This window comes from Oxyura jamaicensis, chromosome 1 (genome assembly GCF_011077185.1).
Source record: "Oxyura jamaicensis isolate SHBP4307 breed ruddy duck chromosome 1, BPBGC_Ojam_1.0, whole genome shotgun sequence".
Classification (NCBI taxonomy): Eukaryota; Metazoa; Chordata; class Aves; order Anseriformes; family Anatidae; genus Oxyura; species Oxyura jamaicensis.
Genome location: NC_048893.1, coordinates 65,654,083 through 65,677,899, shown reverse-complemented (window position 1 = coordinate 65,677,899; position 23,817 = coordinate 65,654,083). Strand labels below are relative to the sequence as shown.

General features: G+C 38.1%; 1 protein-coding gene across 3 annotated transcripts in view; it reads left to right on the top strand.

Moving 5' to 3' along the window:
* The window catches only part of EPS8 (epidermal growth factor receptor pathway substrate 8), a 131,666-nt gene that overhangs the window by 59,517 nt on the left and 48,332 nt on the right, over window positions 1-23,817 (top strand). For all 3 annotated transcript variants that reach the window (XM_035346804.1, XM_035346822.1, XM_035346813.1), the window contains exons 2-3: window positions 19,388-19,478; window positions 20,566-20,639. In XM_035346804.1, the coding sequence (XP_035202695.1) occupies window positions 19,417-19,478; window positions 20,566-20,639 (136 nt within the window). In that variant the 5' untranslated portion in view covers window positions 19,388-19,416. The remainder of the gene's footprint in view (window positions 1-19,387; window positions 19,479-20,565; window positions 20,640-23,817) is intronic.

Sequence of the window (23,817 nt, the reverse complement as noted above, 5' to 3'; positions counted from 1 at the left end):
ACTATCCAGAAGTTTGGAAATCACCACTCTTGTGTATTACGAAGAAGCTGTTAGAACCAACTTCTCAATTATTGAGTTTTTGCTTACTCACAGAAGAAAGGGGAGACTCTAAGAGGCTGAGAAAGGGCAAAAATACAAATGAACAAAACACTAAATGTGACCTGCAAGAGAATCAAAGGATTTATGGTAGTTTGCAAAGTGAAGCATATGCGAGATTTGAACTCTCCCCACCCTCTTCCTCATACCCTTTGTGTATTGCTTTGTTTTGCATTTTCTTTATTTGGTTTTGAGTTTGATAGTTTTAAGATGCATATGTTATTGCTTCCTTGACTTGCAGGGAAGGTTCTTGAAACTCCTGCGTCTTCTTGTAAATTGCGAGACTTACACATATATAATAAAGTTGGTTTTGTTTCCAATATGTAAATTTATTAAAATTAAATAGTGAAACAGTGTTTTAAATTCCTTAGTGAAACGACCCACCACCAAGGTCGTTCAGCTGTGCTGTGGAGTGGAAGGGTCAAAGGAAGTATGTTTTCAGTTTGCTGTGAACTGCTATGATCACTAGGGATTTTAAGCAGGGTGATTTGCTATAGTACCTGCAATTTGCTCAGAACATTGTTGACGTTGCTGGAGGAACAGCAGTTATTCAATTTGCCAATATGGTCACAATGTGAACAGCAAGACTTGTTCCTGTCTGTTGGACACACCTTCAAATGCAGTTTGCTCTCAATGCTATCCTGAGTGACAGGATAGGGAACTATGAAAAACTGTGGTGTAGGATGGTCAAACCATTAAATAATGTACAGCCTGTTCTGCTTGGCATAGCTTCTTATTGTAGCCTCAATGTGTAGACAAAACCAAACGTATCAGGGTATATTGAGGGGCTGCAATGCTCATTTAAAAATGTGTGTGTGTGTATATGTAAAGGCATTATATATAAGATATATATGTATAAATATACACATACATACATGAGTTGCACTAATCTAAAATGATTTTGAATCCATAATGAAAATTACAGCCTGAAAAATCATCTGTGATAAATAGTAAATGTTCATTCCCTGCTCTACGCCAGAGGACAGCGTTTGTGGTAACTCAATCGCTCTCCTCCCCTCAGCCCCATAGTGAGGCCTCAGTTAAGGGGAGTTGTATAAACAGCTGCACCAAGGCTCTTGTAAATACAGATGTCTTCCTGAACTGAGTTCTCTGGGTCACCAGGGACCATGCAAGCTGTACTAAATGGGTTTACAAGAACCTCTCCATGTGTCAGCCAACTGAGCTATGCTGATATCCACCAGAGAAATGCTGCTATGACTTCTGGCCCCAATCCTTCCCCCACTACACTGTCCACCTTCCTCCTCTGCTCCTGCAGCTTTCTGTCCTTGCTCTGCCACTTTCTTCTCAGCCAATTATTCCTAACAGGTTTCCTAAAATGCTCTTGAAGTGCATGTGATTCACAGGCCAGCAGCTGTGCTCTTTCAAGATCTTTACTTCTGCTCTTGATCCTATTCATCCTATCACTAATATGATGTAAGCCTGGGACCAAGATGGGATAGCTTATTTTAACGGCAGTCAGGAACTAATTGTTGATCACTTGCAGAATATCTTGTGGCTTGAGGAGTCATTTTGATTGTATTATACAACTCATAGATCATATCTTAGTTTAACTTCAAAGTTAGCCTTTTTTTGAATAGCAGGTTGGACCGCATGACCTCCAGAGGTCACTCCCAATGCTAATTATTCTGTGATTTATACAAGGCCAGAAAGCATAATACAGTTATGCAGCAGATGCTTCAAGTCAAAGAACTGGTGAATGTAGTGCAGAGTCAGGAGGAAACAACAGGTGACTTAAGGCTAGAAGACAGAAGTTAAAGATCAGTGTCTCTTTTACAACTTAAGACACTTGTGGGCTGATAGTCAAATGCTATTGATAAACCACTATGTAACTGATAGATCCTAGAAGTAAAGGTCTGTGCATATATTTGGAATTAATTTTGTTTAACATTATTTTTCTTAACTCTCCTGAAAAGAGAGCAAGCTGTACAATGTTTACTGCTAAGGATATGTAAGTACTGTGTGAGGGGAAAAAATCAAAGTTAAAAAAAAAGGTCTAATTTGTAGCTTTTTATCATCTCTTATAGCTCACCAACTCATTTATATTCCTCTACACCTATTTAAAAACAGTTCAGTTTCTACAATAATATATTGTCGTAGTGATACAACTCTATTCATTTTGCAGTTGACTCGTGCTGGAGAATCACTGATCTTTAATTCTTCATGCAACCAGGTATTTGTTTGCTACTATCATCATGTGGCTTAAACACACCATTGCTTGTCTATAATGATATGTACTCTCCTAAAATGTTGGTGCTACAAATGTTTTTTTGTGGTCAATGTACATTAGCTACTAGTACATAACATGGTATATTTTTTTCCTTGAAGTAGAACAAGAATAACTTGCTTTTGGAACTTGACCAATAAATACAAATCTATAATGGTAGAAATACCAAATAGAAAGTCAAATTAACATAGGGGCTAATGCATGTTTTATACTTTGTGATATCATTTTAGCTACTTAATATCTGGTCTGAAAATATCTTTATTTTCTGAAGACGGATGCTGAAGATTTGCTCTTTTCATTTATATTATTAATGCCCATATTACTAAGTTACACGTCCCCAAATTGTGACCTTCTTCTAATTCAAGAGCCACTCTGACTATTTCTTGATCCTCTTTGATAGTGATCCAAGCCATGAACCTGGGAGCTTATGAGGGTGCTGGCTCCAGTAGTGCAGGCTGTCCATACAAGCCATCGAATCATAGAATATCCAAAGTTGGAAGGAACCCATAAAGACTGAGTCCAGCTCCTGGCACCACACAGGTCTACCCAAAAATTCAAACCATATCACAGAGCACAGTCCAAATGCTTCTTAAACTCTGACAGGCTTGGTGCTGTGACTACTTGCCTGGGGACCTTGTTTGAGTGCGCAACAACCCTCTCAGTGAAGAACCTCTTCCTGATGTCCAGCCTGAAGCCATGCCATGAAGACTCCAAATATTGCCCCGATCTGTGCCTTAATTTGTGTGATGCAGTTGCATTTCTCAATGTTCTTATGCTGATTCCTCTTCATTCTTTTCCCCTCTTCATTCTTTTTTTTTTTCCCTCTTCTTTTTTTGCTGACCATAACAGTGGGAAGAAACAGTCTGTTCCTGCATTGAGTGGGAGATACCTTTAGGGTTCTAATGGGTGCTGCAATAAAGATACAAATCCAGAGGCACCTGGGATGACATCTATTCCAAGCCATGGAGCATAGCCACCAGTTTCAGGTTCCCTTGTTGCTGGGGGATGGTGGGAAGCAGGTCGTTCTGCACTGCCGGGTGCACCCTCCAGCTGCGGTCTGCTTTGCTAGAACCGGCTGCCAACATCCCTGTCAGGTCTCTGGGTTGTTTTGTTGCTAACAACCCAGAGGTGCTGGCTAATGTTGCTGCCCGGGCTCCCAGGTGTATTGTTTCTGGAACCTTTGGGCGTGCTTGGCTCAAGGGGAGTGTGCTTTTCCTGTTCCTGCCCTGTGTGCACCTGCAGGCATAGGAGCCCATGCTCACTGCTTGCACGCCTCTGTAGTCTACCCACATCTCCCCAGCCTTTATCCCAACACAAGTAATCTGCTGTGCTGGTGCTTTGGGAGAGGATCTGCGCAGTGGAGGAGAGCCACGCAGGTGGGGCTGGCCACAGCCAGCATCAAACAAGGGTCGGTGTGGTCTGTGGGCTGTCGGCAGGCTTTCTGACACCAGTGCACAGCGTGTCCAGTGAGTAGGGGGGCTTGCGAGGTGGCCCTGGCTGCCCCAGCCAGGGCTTGAGCAGCAACTTCTGCTGCCTGGGAGGGCTTTCACTGTCAGCACTGGCTCAGAGATCTGCTGGCGTGTGCTGAATAACCTCTCTTATTTGAAAATTCGGTGAAGAGACTATCAGCTTTTGTTAGCCCTTCTGATTTGGAAGGTACCTCCCCTTTTTAAGCAGATATGTTTGTCCTCGTTATTTTTCTAGCTCATAAGGTCCATCTCTTGGTGCTTTTTAAGGGTGGATATCTCCTGCTACTCACCTTGCAGCTCTTACTAAGTGCTGGTGGTTTCACTACAAAATTAGAAACTGGTGACTTATATTCATTCGTGGTGATAAATGACCTTGGAATCTAGTCTGTCATGAAATAAACTGTAAATAATTAAGCTTTACCTTGTGAAACCCTCACTGAACCCAGGAGGTTTCTAGTTGTAATCTCATAACAGTTAAAGTCTAAATCACTTCCTAGAGACTGCTTTTGTGTGGTAGTCAAAACAAACAAAAATTAAATGCTATGCATGCCTTTTTTTTTTTTTTCTTAATGTACATAACACAATACCCACCATGCACAGTTAAAATGTATTAAAAAAAAAAAAAAAGCTAATATAAATACTGATATAAATACAGAATAATTAAACTTCAGAATACTTCAGAATAGGAACAGGCTCTCAAGCTGTCTCCCTATTTTTTTATTCTGAAAATCTGTCAAAACTATGAAGTTTGGGCACCTGAGTTCTGTTCTAACCTGATATTGGCAGTTGAAATACTTTTCATTCATATCCAAAGGAAAGACAGCAGGAAGGTGACAAGGGTGCAATTTTTCAGGAGTAGGGAATGAAGTGGAGGACTGAAAGTCTTTGAGAAGAGTACATTTCCTTTCTAAAACTTCTCTTCTCGTTTGGAGTATTGAAAGAGTCCAATCATCTCTCCTGATTTAGGTTTTTAAATCAAGCAGGACAAATATTTTGGGATTTCTGAGAAGAACTGTCCATGAACATTAATGCTCAAATTACCCAGTGTGGGATTTAATCCTGGGAGTGAGCATATTGTGGTGAAATAAATTATTTTCTGAGGCATTTGTAAGTGAGTTGTAAAGATGACAAAAACGTCCAGCTGACTGCACTACTGTGCACAGAAATATTACTCATGCCATGTTTTTCTTTGAGAATCATCCTGGTGTGAGTCCCTTGATTGTTATGAAATTGGAATCTTTTTTCAAAATCAGTATTAAAAGAAGGCTGATGGAGGCTGATTGATCTATGTTTCCTTCATCCCCTTTCCCCTCTCTGGAAAGAGGGTAGAGGGTGGGAAGTGAAACTGTAGCTTTTATTTGTAGAAAGACTGCTTTGCATCTCATGATGCTCTTCTTTTACACTTTTCTTTCACTTCTAATTCATACTAACAGTTAGCATATCTTGTAGCTGACTGAAAAATTATTTCAGTTTCCAGGCAGTGTCCATCTCAGTAATGTTTTGTGACTTTACCTGTTGCATACCACTTCTAAATAGTTCTGAAATGTCAATCTGTCTTCTAACAGGTTTTTCAGTAATTTTGGTAACATTATGGACCTCCTTTTTCTGCTTTTATTTTCATCTGAAGTATTGAGCTGTGGCTTCCAGTATTTGTTATATTAGCAATCACCTTTCAAGTGTTTGTCTTCTGTGTACAACAAAAGCCAGGGATTAAAAAAAAAAAAAGAAAGAAAAACAAGGAAGTGAGATTTTTCCTCTGCCCTTCTTTGTAGGCTTGGGGAGAGCAACACAACTGAGTTTAATTTTGTGGGATGTGGACAGAAGGCAAAATATATTATTAAAAGTTGTAGTGTAGAGTCTATCTAGATAATACATAAATACTCAAAACCTCATTTTACTGCTTACAGTTGCCTTGTGGCTTGAAATATATCCCGAATTCCTCAAGATTTGTGCAATCTTTTCTCTTTCATAGAGGAATGAAAATGCACGAATTTGGAGCTGTGTCTTCTTCCTCCACCCCTCGTAGCCCTCTGCTCCTAAGCAGGGGGTGTCCAAAAGTCATTTCTGATTCATGAAGCACCTTGTGCTCAGGCCAATAGTCTGAGTCAGGAGTGAGAGATTTCTTCCATTCCTTGCCTCAGCTTGGACAATTCTGAAAATCATCTCTGGCAAATCATTGGCATTAGCTTGTATATCACTTGTGCCTAGTTTTCTGCATCATGTGTATCATCCTGCTTTGGAGTGCATTAGAGCATGACAAGGAGAGCTGGATAACAACAGCCTAATAGGAGGGAAGTGCAAAGTACATGACACTACATTGTACACTCTTCCATTTCAAAAGCACGTCCAGAAGCTATCACCTCCTCCTGAAAAAGCCCTCAATAGAGCATCCTTACTATTGTATATAGAGGGCAATTTAAAGACTTGCTTGTTAACCACTCAAAGAAAGTGAGATCTGCTGGAGTTTAGTGCATTTGATGTAATTGCAGAGAATGAAGAGGCTGTGTGATGTATACCAGAAGTTTCAAAAGAGGGCCATAGCTGCCTCTGGCTGAGTGCTGCCGGAGCACTTTGTCCTTAACTGGTCATAGACCAGAGCACTCTGGTCATGTGCGTTGCAGCTGCATGGCTGCGTCTGCTAATGATTAAAAGCAACGTGGATGTTTAGGCTTGCTTGAGCTTCCAGATTGCACCAAGCTGGAGGAAGAGAGTGGTGCCTGGCAAACCGGTGCCTCTGCTTCTATCTGCCGTGAAAGTGTTCGTGCAGGAGAGGGAATGCTCTGTGCATGCTGAGGAGCAGTCATCTGCTAAGCAGTCCAAAGCCTAGCCAAGGAGCCCCTGGTGCTCACCAGTTGATCTGGGCAGCTGGAGAAGATGTTAGGACACTGTTGTTTTTTTGTTTGTTTGTTTGCATGATAATGGACACCCCCCCACCCCACAGTCGATCATTTTCTCATATGTTCTTCATGGAGGCATGCAAATATTCTGAGGAATTCTTCCAAGCTGAGCTGTTTGTGTTCTTGACTGGGAAAAGACAGAATGAGGAGGATGGGGACAGCAGAGCTTGTTCTGAGAGTTGTCTGCAAATGCCCTGATTTGAGCCTAAAGTGCATGCACTTTTTCCCCATTCCTAGAGCAAAAGTACTCAGTATTTCCCCAAATGAGTGTTGGTATTAGCATGACTCAAAGCTGTCAGCTGAAACCCTGTGCACCTTTTCTTTAGCTAGGTGTGAGAATACAAACCAAGGGCCCCTGCAATGGCCTTGCGCTACCAGGTGTGATTCAATTCATGTTTCTGTATTGCAGTTTTGACAGAGTAGAAGAGGACCTAATGGGTGCAGGTGCTGAAGGGCCATGTGGGCAGGACCAAAGGGTGGTTGTGCCCTCAGAGGACCCTCCTGTGCCTCAGCTGCACTTTCTTTCCTTTGGGTATAAGATTTTCAAGAGGAGCTGCTCCAGCAGTAGAATTGGAGAGCAGTCAAGGCTTGTGCCCAGGGGACTGGTCTGGTCACAGGAAAAGGGCTGAATTCACCCCCCCCCCCCCTTCTCCATCTCTACCTTCTGTAATCCTCTACCTCCCCGAGCTGATTAGAGCACACAGCTGACCCTGTTTTTATGTTTTAAAATGGGCACATACATCTCCCACTAGTGTCACCTGAGAGGCTGGCACTGCCTGTGGCATTGCCGGCAATTTAAGTCCGCTTGGAAGAACTGAGTCACAAATCTGAATAATAGCAAAGGAAGCAAATTTTTTGGATGTGTACTTTGCCGAAATGTCACCTTCAGTGCTCTGGACTCCAGCCATGCTGTTTTCCCTTCCATAAAGGGCACAAAGGTAGTTAGCTTGGCCATCTTGGCTAGATATTAATTGTGCTGATGCCTTTGGCTATGAGCAGCGACCTTGCTCTGCTTGAGCAGCTAATGTCTCAGTAACCTCTCTGTTTATCCCATGCAGTGTAACATCGCTGCAGAGTTGATAGGGGCCACGTAATCCCCTGGGGTTGGTTAGGTGGGTGGTGATGGATGCTGGCTGTATGGGGGCACAAGGCAGTCTCTTAGGAGAGCAGTGGCTCAGCTCTGCTTTGGGAGAACCCTTTACAGACCTCATTGGTCTGTGCTGCTGACTGCATGTCATGGAGACTTTCCATCGTCTTGTGGCCTCTCTTTGCAATAAAACTGAGAGCATCAATGAAGTAATGTGTGGATAGCTTGTATTTCAGTAAAGGCAAATCTGGAGAGAAGAAAATAATTTTAAAAGTTGTTTAGGTCTATTTCATAGAGTGCAAGGTAGTGTCCAAGGAACAGGAGAAAAGTCCCCTCTCTGTGGAACTTTTGCAAAATATGAGGCTATTGCACTAGGGAGTCTCTTCCTGGTTGGTTCATGGAGAAAATGTTTAAAATGTGACCCAAGCATGGGTAACTTGGGGACTAAGATGTTTGTGGATAAACAAACATAGGGCTGTCCTTCCTGTTGTAAACCGTCTTGTCCCTGTGCTAAATTTTATTTTTGCCATAATGTCGGCTCTCTCGTGTGTGCTGGACTTCAAACTCAGGTGTCCCAAGAGAGTCTGAGATTTTTATGTCTTATTTTTACTTCCCTGTAAAGTCAGAAAGAGGGCATAGAAAACTGAAGTAGTTGTAGCTTCTGCCATTTCACTGAAGTCTGTCTGTGAAGATCTGCCTGCCTGTCAGATCTGTGAGTTTTCAGAAAGAATAAAGCAATAGCTGGGAAGCATAAATTGCCACATCTACTCATGAAATCCCCTACCTCTCTAATGCTCTTGCAACCTCTGTTGGGAAATACGATATTTGTAGCTGTCAGTGTTAATCATCTCAGGGGTCATCCAACCCAATCAGACAGGAGATGAGGACAAGCATGATGCTGATGGCAAGCTGAGTCACTTGTTTAAGGGCCTTGAACAACATGGGGGAATATTGTGGGGCTGTGGAAGGCTTATTTTTTCTTGAAAAACCTTGTTTCACAAAGTCTGCTGCAGATGTGCATGACAAAAGGAAAAGGAGGAGAAGCACATATGGCTGAATTAGACAATATGAGGAAAGAGAAAGGGTTATGTAAAGTTGAAGAAGCAAGGGCATATGGTTTAGAAAAACACTGAGATAATGAAAGATAATATATAGATGAAGTAACTGTAATATTTTTTCTTCCCCCTGAAACTTGCCTTGTGAGATCCTATGGGAAATAGAAGTTGACGTCTGCTTACTTTGGATAATTGAGTTGGAAAAACAAATGAGATGGTATGTATGAGACATCACCCATGTAGGCCTATTGCAGTGCTGATATGAGTGATAAGTTATAAAAGAGAGAGGAGGTTGTGGTGAGCCAACTCTTTATCAAACAAGACTGAAGGACAGGATATTTTTGTAAGCACATTTTAGCACTGATTGGGTGTGTGTTATTACCTTTTATTCTTTTTTAGAAAATATTAAGCTAATGAATTGCTTGGGCATGCTGTGCATAGAAGCAGTGAGTTTAAAATGCAACAATGATTTAGAGTATTTATTGAGAACTTTTTCAGAGTAAGGCTAATGAGCCCCTGGGATACCCCAGACTTGGCTTTTAGCCTCTCTAGCTGGTGGCAGAAGGAGAGGTTGAGCAAATACTTTTTGGGAAGTACCTTGGCACAGTTGCTCCTGCCCTGACGATGGGAGATGACTTCTATCCTCAGCCCCATTTTCTGAGATTGTGAAACTGTTTAGAAAACACTTATAAAGATAAAAGCTTTTTTTCATAAAAAGAGCTCCTTTAAAAGCTTTGTTTTTATTCTTTAGTCTTATTTTCCTTTTTTAGTTTCTTCTCACAGTAATATAAAGACATATGTATTGAAAACAAGTAATAAGCACTGGGAATGGCATACAGAAAAAAAAAAAAAGGTACAAAATAGAGAAAAAAGTTCAGCTTTTCATAAGGTTTCAGAATTCTTTGGGTGTTTGCTAGAAGTGCTGGCTCTAATCCAATGTGCTTTTATTGGCATACATGAACAAATTATCCAGGACACAGCTATTTTTCTTACTGTAGTAAAAACAGGGACTCTGAATGGAGGCTTTGTGTAGGACAAATATTTTTCCTTTGAAACTGGGTAAGAGTTTAAAGTTTATCTATTGTGCCTTCTGGAAAAGGAAAAATTATCCTTTTCAATGTCATGAAATAGAATATATATTATAGTATAAGTAACTTAGAGATCTGTAAACAAAATTAAATCATTGGTGAGGAGCTAGTAAAGTTTTATAATGAACAGGATTTCTTAGTTGTTTACAGTGTGGGGGAGAGCTCTATTTATATGGGCCTTCCTCTTTCAAAAAAGTTTCTGTGGATGCCCTTGCTCTAGCATCTTATTCAGGGGTATTTGTGTTTTATGCCCACATGGGTTTAACGAGGAGAAAAAAGGCCTTATAGATAAAGACCTCAAGATAGCATTCATTATTTTAAGGAATATCTCAATGGGTAATCCTTCTTACTCCAATTGAAATTGTAACTCACTTTGCAGTGGTGTCATTGCTAGGAAAGTCAAACAGCCTGTGAAGTCTGGTAGTTCTGTTTGGTATCATATATTAGAAGTACCAAGGAGATATAGAGTAGTTGAAATGTGTTTTTCTGGGAGCAGGGAATTGAAAGAAAGAAAAAATAAATCCAACCAACCTATAGTGTCTTTGATTGTCAGTCTTGCAAGAGCCCTATAAATTAATGACTCATCCTGAAAGCTAAAGAGACAACTTAATTCTTTCTAAGCACTGTAGGAAGGTACCCATATATTTGAAAAAAGATTTAGGTGTGTGTTTATGCCATAGCATTGGAGTTCTAGAAAAATTCTAGAAGCGTGTGGGAATGAATGCTGCACTCCAGTTTCCCCCAGTCTATCACCTCAACTGTCCAAGCAGGAAAAAATCAAAAAGCATTAGCATAAATGTTTTTTTTTTAGCTCCTTCCCTTTTTGCTCTCCACTTTACCACACACTCTTATTGCACACATGCGTGTTTCTAGTAAACGAACTAAGTGGAGAACAGTAATTCCATCTTCTAGAAGATTTTTGAGTGTTAGCTTCCTTCAAAACCTTTGGAAACTTTCTGAAAAAAAGAGCTCCTCTGAGGTTTCCTGGGAGCAGGATGTAACGGGCCGCAGTCCAAGACTGAGGTTTTCATTGGGAACCGAGTTGACATAATTAAAAAAAGTAATAATTTGGCCTTGGAAATGCCTCAGCAAAATGTTTTAAATCAAATGAATCAGCATACTGCAGTAAAATAACTGGTTGCAGTCTTTCAGAATCCCTTTCTAGTGATGCCTTATTAAATTTGATGTGGTAACCAAAATGACAAATTTCTGGACAAAATTTTCTTGGGATATGTGAAAACTCAGACTCCACAATTAGAGGAAATTGGAGCCAAAACCATTTTGTGATGATTATAATTTGACTTTTTAAAAGGTTTATAATGTTGTCATCTTTAATCATTGAATGTTTGCTGGAAGCCTAGCAAGTGATTCTAAGGGCATCGAAGTTTATAAAACAAACAAAACTTTATACATTTGCTTCTAAAAATCAGGTCTGTAGCTCTGGGCATTTAAATCAGAGACTGCTTCAGAAATGTGAATTTGTTAATTAGGAAAAAAAATCACATTTCTGTACTTGATCAAGTAATTAAAAAAATACTCAAAAACTTCACATAAGCTGAATATATGTTTTCATATCTGAAATGCATATAGAGGAAGTGTTTTGCCCGGATTGCTGGAAGACAAAATTGTATATGTAAAGGGAGAAATAAATAACTGAAAATAGGAAAATCAGAGAAATGAAATGCCAGAATTTTAAACTGCTTTTCTTCCCACAAGTTGTGGAATCTGTTTCTGTTCAGTCTTACTTTGTTCCATGCTACCAAGGCTTAGTTACAGACATACACTGTTAATTCAGTTGTGGACTGTGACTTATACAGCTTAGTTCAGCATGTTCTTATATACTTCACTTTGTGCTTAGTAGTTGCTGTCCAGTGTGAACTAGTCAGTTATGCATAGATTTTAAAATTGTGCCTTTTATTTACCCACTGCATTAGAATATAATCTCTTTGGATTACGTGTACATTAATGCAAACAAAAAAGGATGTTCAAAATTTTTGGTGACCCAAATAATCATCACCAGCTGATGTTTGGGTGCAGGTGAGGTATTGCATGCCTGAAAGTGCAGAGAGCTGCATAGGCTGCATTCAAAGTCAAGGATCTTACTGATCACAGACACACCTGTTTTTAACCCTAGGTGACATGAAGCAGTCCTTGAAGTCTGCTGTTGCACATTCATCATTTGGAATGGAAAGCCTTGGAAAAAAAACAGTGAGATGTGGAAAGACTGGCCATTTGGCTTCACAGTTCTGTAAAAGCAAACAAGCTGCACAGCTCTTGTCATATCTCTACATTACTCCACTCTGCTATGGAATGAGAAATGATTTTGGATTACCTGATTAGTGTCTAGGGGGTATTTTGATTAGAGGAGAAAACATATTTTTTCTAGTGCATATTTTCCAGTGACAACGAAATCTTATTGTATTTTTTACAGTATTAAATTGAACATCACAATCAGCTCACTCATCACCCCTGGGTGATGGCAGTATGGATTCCTTCCTTCTTTCCAGGTGGGAAAATCGAACAGGTTTTTTAAAGGTCAGTGAGACTGGTGTTAGGTCTTAAAATAGCTTCTGATGTACCTTGTTCTCCAATTCTTTTTAAAAATTAATTTTGTTTTCTTCTGCCTTGTCTCTCTTCTGCCTATTTTCAAAGTCCATATGGTTTTGTTTTTGTTGTTAGTTTTCTGTATGGACACTGTAAATCCAGCTCTCTCATCATGGTGTCTCCTACTGTTAATGAAAAATAGAAGAGATAATGATCAATTGAGTGACTGGATGGTGATTTAGATACAAACTTTCAGGAGCAGCATTTTTCCAACATAGATTAAAAACAGTGTTTTCTTTAGGCTCCTGAGTTTGAAAGAAATAGGGTTCCTGTAAAACAGGGTAAATTTTAAAGATAACATACTTCTCAGTTGTTAGTGTCTCTAAACCAGCTTCAGTTAAATGTTGAACATGCCCTGCTGTGAGGAAGGGCACAGAGGTTGCTGTCATACCATACTGCTATGTAACCTTTATGGACAAGTACTGCTTCTGTGCTGTGCGTGGATGAAAAGTGAAAACCTGGCCTCTCCTGGGAGATATGCTTGGAACAAGTGCATACTTTCCAGGTAGCATGTGTTAATTTAGTATAATTTAGTGTATAAGTGATGTTGCAAGGTCATTGAAAAGTATTAGGGGAATATTTTTTAATCGCTTCTGAGAATATGAAGAGTCTACTGACTTTTAAATGTTAGTATTTCTTGTTTAAGCCCAAAAACTTGTTATGGTGGCATTAGTTTTAAAACATCTTAATCTAAACTCATGAGCTGTTACATATCAGCCTTGTGAAGCTTCATTTGCTGCCATTTTTGTACATTACTTGATCTAGATTAAACTAAAGACCTTTCTTAATTCGGAAGTTTGAAAAGTTAATCAGCATCATCGGAATACTTTATGTTATTATTATTATTATTATTATTTTTTTTTTTTAAAAAAAAAAAAAGCTTGCAAGTAAGACGTAGATAGCTGGTTAAGCCAGTTTCATTTGGTTAACTTGCAGCAGCAAGTAGTAATTTAACCATGAGTTCACTCATCTTTTAGCCAGATTAAGAGGAAATTTTTATCTGAAACAAAAACAGACAACACCTACAGACATGTTCATGTTTAGATGTGTCTGCTACCTTTACCGTAAGTCTTCATTTTTAAATTCTTCTAATTTCTTAATGTTTTTACAAGCACTTCACTGCAAGAAAATAATCAGAAGTAAAATCCCTCCTGCATGGTGCTATGCCTCCTGTCACACGGTGTTATCTCCCTCCTGGCCAGAGCCATAGTCATTCATCTGTCACTGTCACTAGATTCTTGAAATGCTCATACCCCTCTGTCCCCTGATCTCAGTGGGCAGATAATATTCTATCCGTTCAGCTTTCTATAAGGAGCAAAATGCAGGGTGGGGGGAATGTCCACTCATTTCCTCCTCACCCCCAGATTTCTTTAGCAGGAAACCCATTTAGCTACATTACATCCACCAGAAGGGCTGATTGGGAATGCACTGAAATCTAAGCACAGGATGCAACTCAATGCAGATTTGTAAGATACAGTGTAGCATAATGCCAATGGCCATGCTGGACAACTGGTCTAGATTCAGAGAAGGCCTGAAAGTAACAGCTTTTTCAAAATGAAATGATTGTGGTTATTGTACTTAACATGTTTACTTGAAGTTCTGATGCTCAGACATAAGTGTATACCAGAGCACCTGTTCTTTCTGAGAAAAGCTTCAACCTCCCTCCCCATCCAACATTAATAAAGAGTGGCTTGAAAGTGGCAAAAGGGACAACAGCCAGAGGAATGGTGAAAGAAAGCTAAGTCTTTTGTCTTGAAATTGCGTCACTTGTCAGGTCTAGCTTTCAAGTTTGTGTGTTATGTTTACCATCATCTTTTTACTGTCCTTTTGACGCTCTAGTCCCCTATAATAGGAAATGGAAAACATTATACTTTGAACCTGCTGCTGGCCCAAAGAGTAGCAATTTGTCTCTGAGAAATTCTGATATCAATGTACAGAGGATGGAAAATCCCCAATGATCATTTCTGAAGCAATACCTACTTAAATGCATGTGTGTGCATCTTGATGCTTGTCTAGAGGCAGGATGCTGAACAGAGTGCAGAAGGCATATTTGCTTTTGGTTGTTTTCTGAAACAAGTCTTTAAGTAGAGGGCAGTGGCAACATTTCATTTGAGACTGTCTGTGACTTCGGGCAGGAGTTTCCCATTTGTAAAATCTGTGGTTGTGGTGAAGATAAAGAACAAGAAGTTAGACACAAGAGGACAAGACACTGATACAAAAGAGCATAAGGAATAAGTGAAGAAATGACCTCAGTATGGAGGTACAAGGGGATTAAAAAGTACCAACCAGCATGAGAGAGTAACATGGGTTTGAAGGAATGTGGGTAAAGAGGGTGAATCAAGAAGCAGTGCATGAAATATAAGATATGAAACATCAAGCAAGTTTTCAAGAACAGCAACACTGAATGCTGTGGAATAGCAATGCTAGGAATTTTAATCGAAGCTATAGTGAGTTACATTGTAGTATGGACTCATCTGATTTTTTGTTTTTATTGTCTCTCTTCCCCCCTCCCCCCCCCCCCCCTTTATTTTTAAGGGGAAAGGTTGGAGAGACAGGGTCCTTTTCTGACTTTGATACAATGTCAGATCTGCTAGAGATAAGGGTTACCTTGTAATGGTCCACTTGCTTTTGTTTAGGCTGGAGTTACAGTCTTTGCCTGTTATCTAGCTGAGGAAGAATCTGTGTGGTTTTTGGGGCATGTGGTAACAATGGCTTGTGACTAATAACATTTTCTTAATCGGTAGATAATTACTGTTCCAGCCATTCTTGGCTTTCCTCTTCCTTCCCCCACATCCTCCTCTCTTTAACCCTCCCGGCTACTTGCATAATGTCTAAAAACCCCACACCACTCAGCTGTTGTTTTTTTTTTTTTTTTTCTTTTTTTCTTTTTTTCCCCATTTGATATTGTGATCTATCACTGGTGAGACTGATTCAGGATGAGTGGAAAAGAGCACCAGTGCCTTGTATATCTCATTTTCTATAATAAGATAGTTCTGCCCTTCTAGAAAAGGGATTTTTAAAATAAATTGAGGGATTTTGTTTCCTTCAAACTCCTACTAGGAAATTAAATGGCAGGACGTGTGAGTTGTCTATGTGTCAGCTTATTCTTGCACACAAATTATATTGCCTTCATTAGGATGCTGTGCTGTAAGGTAGGGAAGGCAAGGAGTATTTTAGGATTTGGGCATGTTTTTAGTGAATATTTATGACCAATGAAATCATCTTGTATACCACTGCTATACTGTCCATATTTGAGGTTAGCCCACCAGTAACTGTCAACTGAAGAACCAAGTTACATCTTGCTCAGAAATGGTTTTGTCAGTTACAAAAACTAGACCTTTGTAATTTATGTTGTTGCTTTCTATCAGTATCTTAGAGTCCTGCCAAAAATAAAGCTGATGGCACTGGTGAAGTCCTGGGTGGATTCTTTTTCTTCAGTCTCAGATCCTGCCAGAGACTGATTGTTTTTTGTTTTGTTTTGCATTAAGGAATTTCCTACTTAAAACTATTTTTCTCATGATATTTATTTTTATTTTATTTTATTATGTATTTTTAAATATACTTCTGCATAAGTATTTTAACATTTATCTCGCTATTTATTGATATTTTTACCTATTTTCTTATGATTCTTTTATTCCTAAGTTCTTGTTTAGTTTTCCTGTTTTGAAATATTTACTGTTCAGAGCAGGCTTTATTTCTTCTCAGGATTCTCAGAAAGGCATGACCATGCTTGGATATATCACAAGTAAACTGTTGATACTTCAGGTCTACTTAAAGAGGGATTGTACAGTTAATTTTGAAGGATGTTTATCTTAAAGTCCATGGCACCAGTATATTTTACCATGAACTGCTGGGCTGAGGTGAAAGGGAAGATTAAGGAGGAAGTGGAGTTTATTAATAGACTCCTGGATGACAAAAGCTTAGCAATGTGCACTGGTTGACTTTTTCTGTGGGACTGATTGCAAGAGATGAAAGAGTATTTGAGATGAAAAATACAGCAAAGAAAGCTGTACAAGTGCATAGTAAGTAAAGCACTACACTTTGTTAGTCTTTTATGTTTCTGCCTTGTCTCCATCATGCACCTAAGAAAATTTTAAAGTGTTTTCTTAATTTTTTTTTTTTTTTCAGAAATATTTAGACAGATGAAATAGCATGATAATTTTGGTGGAATCATCAGTACTGAGGACTGATTATGAATAATGACTGTGAAGGGTTAGATTTTATTCACATTCAGGAACTGTCTGGAACAAAGTTATGAGAAGTACTGTGTAGGCTCTGGAATTGTGCCATCAAAGTTTTCAAACGCATTTTATTTCTTCTAATAGCACAAGAGATTGAAAATACTCAAAGAGATTGGCTTTACTCAAATCAAATAGAATATGGTGTTTTGCTTGCAAATCAGCTAAAAATTCTGTGCTTACTTGGCAGAACAAGGTTTCATCTCCCTCTCCCTTCCCATCTCCCTCTTCCTTGCTTTTTCCCTGAGACAGACAAAACTTCTAACTTTGGTTTTGTACCATCCCTTGATCCCAAATGTAGTTTTAAAGCTTTTTGTATTAATGCTAAGTGGCTTGCTTACCTTACAGAGAGCAAGTATTTAGTCAAGGTATTTTATTCTGATGTGAAAATTTGCTGTTCAAGGTCATTGTTGCTATGAAAGTTGCAGGGCATTATGCTGATTTCAAAGACTGAAGCTTTGACTTCTAAGATAATCCTCCCTTCTACTTAAAATGTTTCACCACTATCATAAAATTAAGTGGAGTAAAAGTAACAAACCTAATATGTTGCTGATTAAGAAGAAAAATTATGTCAGAGAAGCAAAATAATTTTGATTTTAAAAAATGTGTTTGTTTGTTTGTTTCCAGATAACTTTAAAATTTGAGGAATTTGTGATTTGAAAAATCACAGGTGGTAAATGGGTATAGAGAATAAAGAGTCATCTTAATAGAAGTATGTGTGGAAACTATATGAGAAGAGGGATACTGAAAAATAATGGACATAATTTGTGCAAGTTTTATGGTCCACTCACTCTTAGAAAACTAAACCTACTGTAAACTGTTAAGCAGTGTATCAAAATTGAGCAGTGTTTGCAGGTTATAAGAATTAACAGCCAATATGAAGTTTCAAAGAGCTTAATAGCAGCGTGATCTAGAGAACAGCAGTCTGAGTGGCTGTGGTCCATGTGTGTATTAGAATGGCACAAGGAGTGCACAACGACCTGGCACATCCTGCTGTATAAATGAATATTTCTGTTCTTTCAAGTCATGGGTCAATTCCAGGATGCTTCCAAAAGGTTGTAATTGCTAATGAATTGAACAGTGCTCAGCATGGGGAGTGATTTGTTGAAGACAGCTGCCAAGTATTGTGTTGTATGAAAAGAGCAGCCAAACATGCTACCAAATTGAATACATGATATGTTATTGGCAACACGCAGGAGAGCTGGGAGTAAAACACACGTCTGTCAGTAAATATCTTTTGCAAGGAGCAATCAAAATCGAAAAGGAAAAAAAAAATAAAAATAAAAAGATTACAAAGTCTGTGCTTGCTCTAGGGGAAATAGCACACTTCCACGCGGTGACAGTTGGCATGTAATCAATATAGCTCTGTTCTAGTTAGCTTTGCTAACTGCATCTCAGGTAAGAGATGTCGTGTGAGAAAGATATAAAAATAACTCTGTGCTAAGTGCAGAAGACTCAACCCAGCTTTTAAGTCTTGAAATAGCAGAAGGTTTTGGATCTGAGGACAGAATTCATTTTAGATTTGTGTTTCTGCATGAAAGAGGAAGGGAGCAGAACACATACAAAGTGCAGTATGAGCTGTTGATCAGTTGGCTGCTGCTTCTTTGTAAAGCAGAAAGAGAACAGTTAAATTAAGCAGTAGGCTGACAGTGATTCAGAAAATAAGCTGCTTGTAAAATGGTGTTAGTACAACAAAGCAGGTTGTGCTTACTTTTGGAAATGGAACATCTGTTGGATACAAATTTTACCTGACATACTTTTGAATATTTTGTGGAGTTGAAATAGTTTTTTCTATTTCATGACTCTGGATTCTAGATAATTATTCAAATATGTATTTTGTATACACATATTAAAGAATATTTGCTCGTGTTAAATTCAAATAGTGATTTATTAATTGTAATATGAAAATCACTTTCCAGAGTCAATTTTAATTTCAACCGCATAATACTAAAGGGGGAAATTCTTTTAACTCTTTCATCATAGCTTTCTCAGGATTGCTATTATATGAGAGCTTCATTTGGCACACCAAACTTTCAGGAAATTACATGCTGCTAAATATATATATATATATATTTATATATATATTTAGTCCCAAAATAACTAACCTTTCAATTTTCCTCCTGTGTTAACATTGTGTTTTGTTTTGATAACACAATTTTCTAAAAATTCAGCTGATACATTTTATAGAAGAAATATGTATCAAAAAATAATTTCTAAAGTTGCTTTCAAATAATTGAATTGTGGTTTAAACACAAGCATGCTTAATTATTAAAGTTGCCATTTGGAACATCTTGTCCACTTCTGCAGCAGATGTTGTTCTTTGTTTAGTCAGCCTTTTATTTTAAAAGTTATTCCTGAAGACTATTCTAATGGATTAATTCATGAAATTATAAATTATTTGAAGCAAAACCTATCAAATTTCAACTGGGGGAAGTTCCGTAATAGGTCTTTAAGGTATTGCCACAATACAAGTAATAACAATTGAGCTTGTTGATGCAATTCCTTTGCCATTTCAGCCATAACTTTTTAATTAGGTTTGTATTACATGTGTATTAAACCTTCATCTTTTTAGAGACTTCAATTCATTTGCTGTTGTTTCTTTTCACAGATCGTTTCCCTCAGTAAGTGACAATAAGAATGAATGGACATATATCAAATACCCCTCCTGGTGGATATGGAAGTTATTCTCCTCAAATCAAGTAAGGTTATGCCTTTGATTTTCCTTCTATGGACAAAAAAATAGTTCTGTGTCTTTTTCCTTATGCTTTCATTTCAGATGGAGCCATGATTATTAGAGTTCATTGGAATAATACAAAGGCAATTTCCGTAAAAGAGTGTTGCAGCTTCCCAACTATGTTACCAAACTGATAGGTATTATCTGACTGATTTTTCTATCAGTGTAAGGGTAAAGATGTATTAAGGAATGTAGTCATCTGGCACAGAAAAATAAATTCCTGTAGCCACAGTGTAATTCATACATGACTCAGAGAGGTCTTCGTATGCCTGAGCTGTTTAAGGCTTGCTCTGAGTGAATGCATTTTTGTGCATCAAAGATGAGGCTGCTCTTTCCATCTGTGAGAAAATACCATTTTCTGGTAAACAGAACATGTGCAACTGTTGCTTTCCTTGAAAGTGTTACCTTTTCTGAGATAGGAGGATGTTCCTTGTGTCAGAAGCATGGCACTAGACTCATTTACACCACTAATGAGAACTGGCCTAACCTGATGCAAAAGAACATGTATTCCTGTATGGAGTGGGGCATCTGTGCTATCATCTGCTTCTCATATTGTTGTCCCTTTACAATGAGTTTGTATATGAATCATTATTGCTTTTACACTAAAAGGAAGTTGGATTGTCTTTTCATTTGTTGTAGGCAATGATATGCCTTTTATTTTTTATGAAAACCACATAAAACTGTTAAAAACAATTAACACTTTTGTACATAAGCAAAAGGCAAAATCCTACTAGGTCTTTGGCGTAGTCTTCATTATTATTCCTTTATAGTAATTACTCTTACCTTATGGTAGTGTTTATATTTAAACCACACCCCCTTTGTGCATGATGTTGTATTAATGCAACAAAAAATACCACAGAAGGGCTTCCAGCTTAAGAAAAATACACTTCATTATATTCGTGATGCAGAACCAGTATCCAGTAGCATTAACTCTATTAGCAACTTTGTAGGTGTGTATAGCCCTACATAACGGAAGGGTTTTATTCAATGCCTGCGTCTTTGTAGCAAATATATCTATTCAGAAGTTAACCAGAAATGTTTTTTCCTTCCAGTGGCTATGGCTCACCAACATTTGGTCAGGCAGAGAGGGAGCAGAATTCAAGAACAAGTGCAAAGGCTCTTTATGGTAAGATGGCATAAAGTCACTGAACTTTTATGTTATAATTGTTATTTAAACATTGATTGTGATGTCTTGGTGTATATTTTATTTATGTGTTTATACAAAACTGAAATGTGTATATATATGTATGTATATGGTATGTATCTGTCAATATGTATTAACAAAATAAAAATAATTAAGTGATTTTATTCTTACTAAAGTGATAGTTTTCAACAGTGATTTCTGCCTCCTGTGTATGTTCACTCGACTTTCTGATTATGCGTGCTCACAGAAAGAGTAGGTGGTAACAGAAACCAGCAAGAGACATCCTGATGATTATTTCATCTGCAGATTATTTCTTTGGCATGTATTTCACTATTTTCATTTTATATCATCATAATCATTTTTCAAAAGTCCATGGTTTGAATGATGTAGCAGTACTATCAAGTTTTTTAGCCATGTCCTTTAATCTTTGTGGGCTTTTAAAATGATACCTCTCTGAGGTTTTTCATGTCAAACATCATGGAATATTTGTATGTAGGTAGAATATGGGGACAAGTGAGTAAATTTGAAACATATAATGGTAAATGGCCTTTTACTTCTGAAATAATTGAATTCAAGTTGTTGATTTTGTTTTACTTCCATTGCTAATAGATAGATCACAAAATTGCAGTTGTAATTAACAAGAACTGGATGAAGCAGAAGATTCAATTATCCTGGAGCTCTAAGTAAAGATACATTTCCACAGCATTTATGTATTTAATTGATTTATTTACAGATATCCAAATAGTTTTCTTGTAACTAACATGGACCACATTGTTGTTTTTTAATTTTTTGATAAAAGTTGGCAATGTAATGTTAGCAGCAAATTTTGTTCATGACAAACTTCCTATTCTGGAAGTCATTTTCTGAACGTTACTTGGACTAAAGCACCTATCCATGGATATCAACAGGTGAAAATGGTACCTGGGCTCCTAAGTCACCACTTAATCTTGAATGCATTTTTTACCAGTCACAGTGAAGATCTTAAAACATCTATCTATTTATCGATCGATCGATCTATCTACATATGTATATATATACCTCATGGCATTAAGTTTAACTGTTGAGTCCTAGTGCTTATTTTGGTAAGGTCATTCATGATTGTTCAGTTCTTCAGTCTTCAGGAAGAAGGCTGACGACACTGCTGATTGGGAAAAGAGGCTGGAGTTTTATTTGTGTTACAGGCAGTTTGGTTAAAAAACAGACTGCAGCCATTGCTATCTCTGATGTGGTTACCTGAGAGCAAAAACGTGTTTCCAACTGCCTTTTCCTGTGTCAAATAATCTCTGTTTTTACCCATTTCCTGCCTGAAATGAAATGTTTTCTATTTGCATAATAAATGTCCCCCTGAACCAAGAGGAAGGATGCCCTCTACACATTCTTAGGGTTTTTATTTCATTATTCCATTCCTCATCTCTCCATCTGAAATGGGTTTTGGCTTGTACTGTCATCTGTTGTTCTAGCATTAGCTTCTCCATCTGTCTTGTGCAGTTCAGCACACAGGGAGACGTGCAGCATCGGTTGGATCCAATAGCCAGTGCTGCACTGGGGGTTTGCCAGTGAGTGACAAATTGCGGAGCAGCCCCCTTTCCTAGCAGTCATAAGCTAGTGTTTCACTCCAAATCGTTGGACTGTTATTCGGTACAGAATTGGAAGATTTTATGAAAGTAACTGCATCAGAAAAGACCAGGTGTTTTAGATATTGTGTTTATATTCCCATGGCAATGATTAGGTGCTAGCAGTGAAATTGCATGTGTATCTTTGTATTGCTCAAATACCTCATTCAGAGCAAGAAATGTCCTGTAATATGGGTCTGTTAAAATAAGCCATCCATGCAACATTCTTGTGTTATTTGATACCCAAATGAATTAAACTAACAATTGACTACTAAACAATACACCTTCTCTGATAGCTAGCTGCATGTAGCCATCAGGGAGAAGAATGATAGCAAGAATTTCTGAAAGTGATAGTGTTTACTCCTCTGATACTGACATTTGTTTTTAAATCAAGTTTTGACCTTTCTCCTTGGAGGTGTAGATCACAACTCTTGCACTTTGCTCTGAGTCTCAGTTTTTTCCAGCTGCTGCAATATATTCTTAAAGGGATATCAGCAATCCATCCAATGCAACCATAAATATATGTAGTACTAAGTATTGTGGTTTTCTGCTTGTCAGGGTGTGGTAATAATTTACAGTTGTATCAGGATTTGTAGGGCAGTTTGTGAGACACTTAATCCATCTCCATGTGGATTGCTATCTAATTTCAGAGCTTTGTCTCTTTTTACACTAGATAGACATTTTCCAGTTTCCATATGGAAGGATAAGATAGGATTCACCATTATCCTTCTTTTCACTATCATAACTGGAGTGCTGATAACTTTTATTACATCTTCTATGTAATTATTTGTAAGATGTCAGTGGAAGTCTAGGCACAGGAATTGCTCATTTGTGTTTTAGGTTCTAGGCACTGAACATTTTTTTGTACCTGAACACAGCATAGCCCTAACCAGCACCACTATGCTTTGAGTTATCTGTGAAGACTCAGCCTCAGGACTTTTACATTTGGAAAGAATTACCTAGATAAAGAACCTACCTACATAATCTACCTAGATAAAGAATCGGATTTGTCTTAGAATCATAGAATATCTCGAGTTGGAAGGGACTCACAAGGGTCATATCCAAATCCTGGCTTTGCACAGGATCACCCCAAAACCAGAGATTTTATTTTGCTCAGATTCCTCCAGGTTCCTTTTGCTGTATATAATTGTGATTAAGAATTTGACTCTGTTGTCTTCTGCTGTGATTCTTTTTATCTCTGCTTTCATGCTTTCTTTTATCAGAGGGAAAATATTTTCAATAAATTGTGTGCAGTAGATCAGCTAACTTTGAACTTACTGTGCTATGAAGGCTGCACTGTTTTACATATTGGAGGTAAGAGCTGTAATAAATAGAATAAACAGGAAAAAAGAGAGAGAAAAAATAAAAGAAAAAAAAATGTGATTGTTTCATTCATCATATCTCAAAGCCTCTGTTGTAGAATATCACTTTAGCTGCAATAATTCTCTTCATGCTTGAAGGGACCCATGAGAGGCTGAGACTGATTGGGAAGCTTAGGAGAGTGAAATAGAACATATAAAACTTTTTTTTTTTTTTTTTTTTTTTTT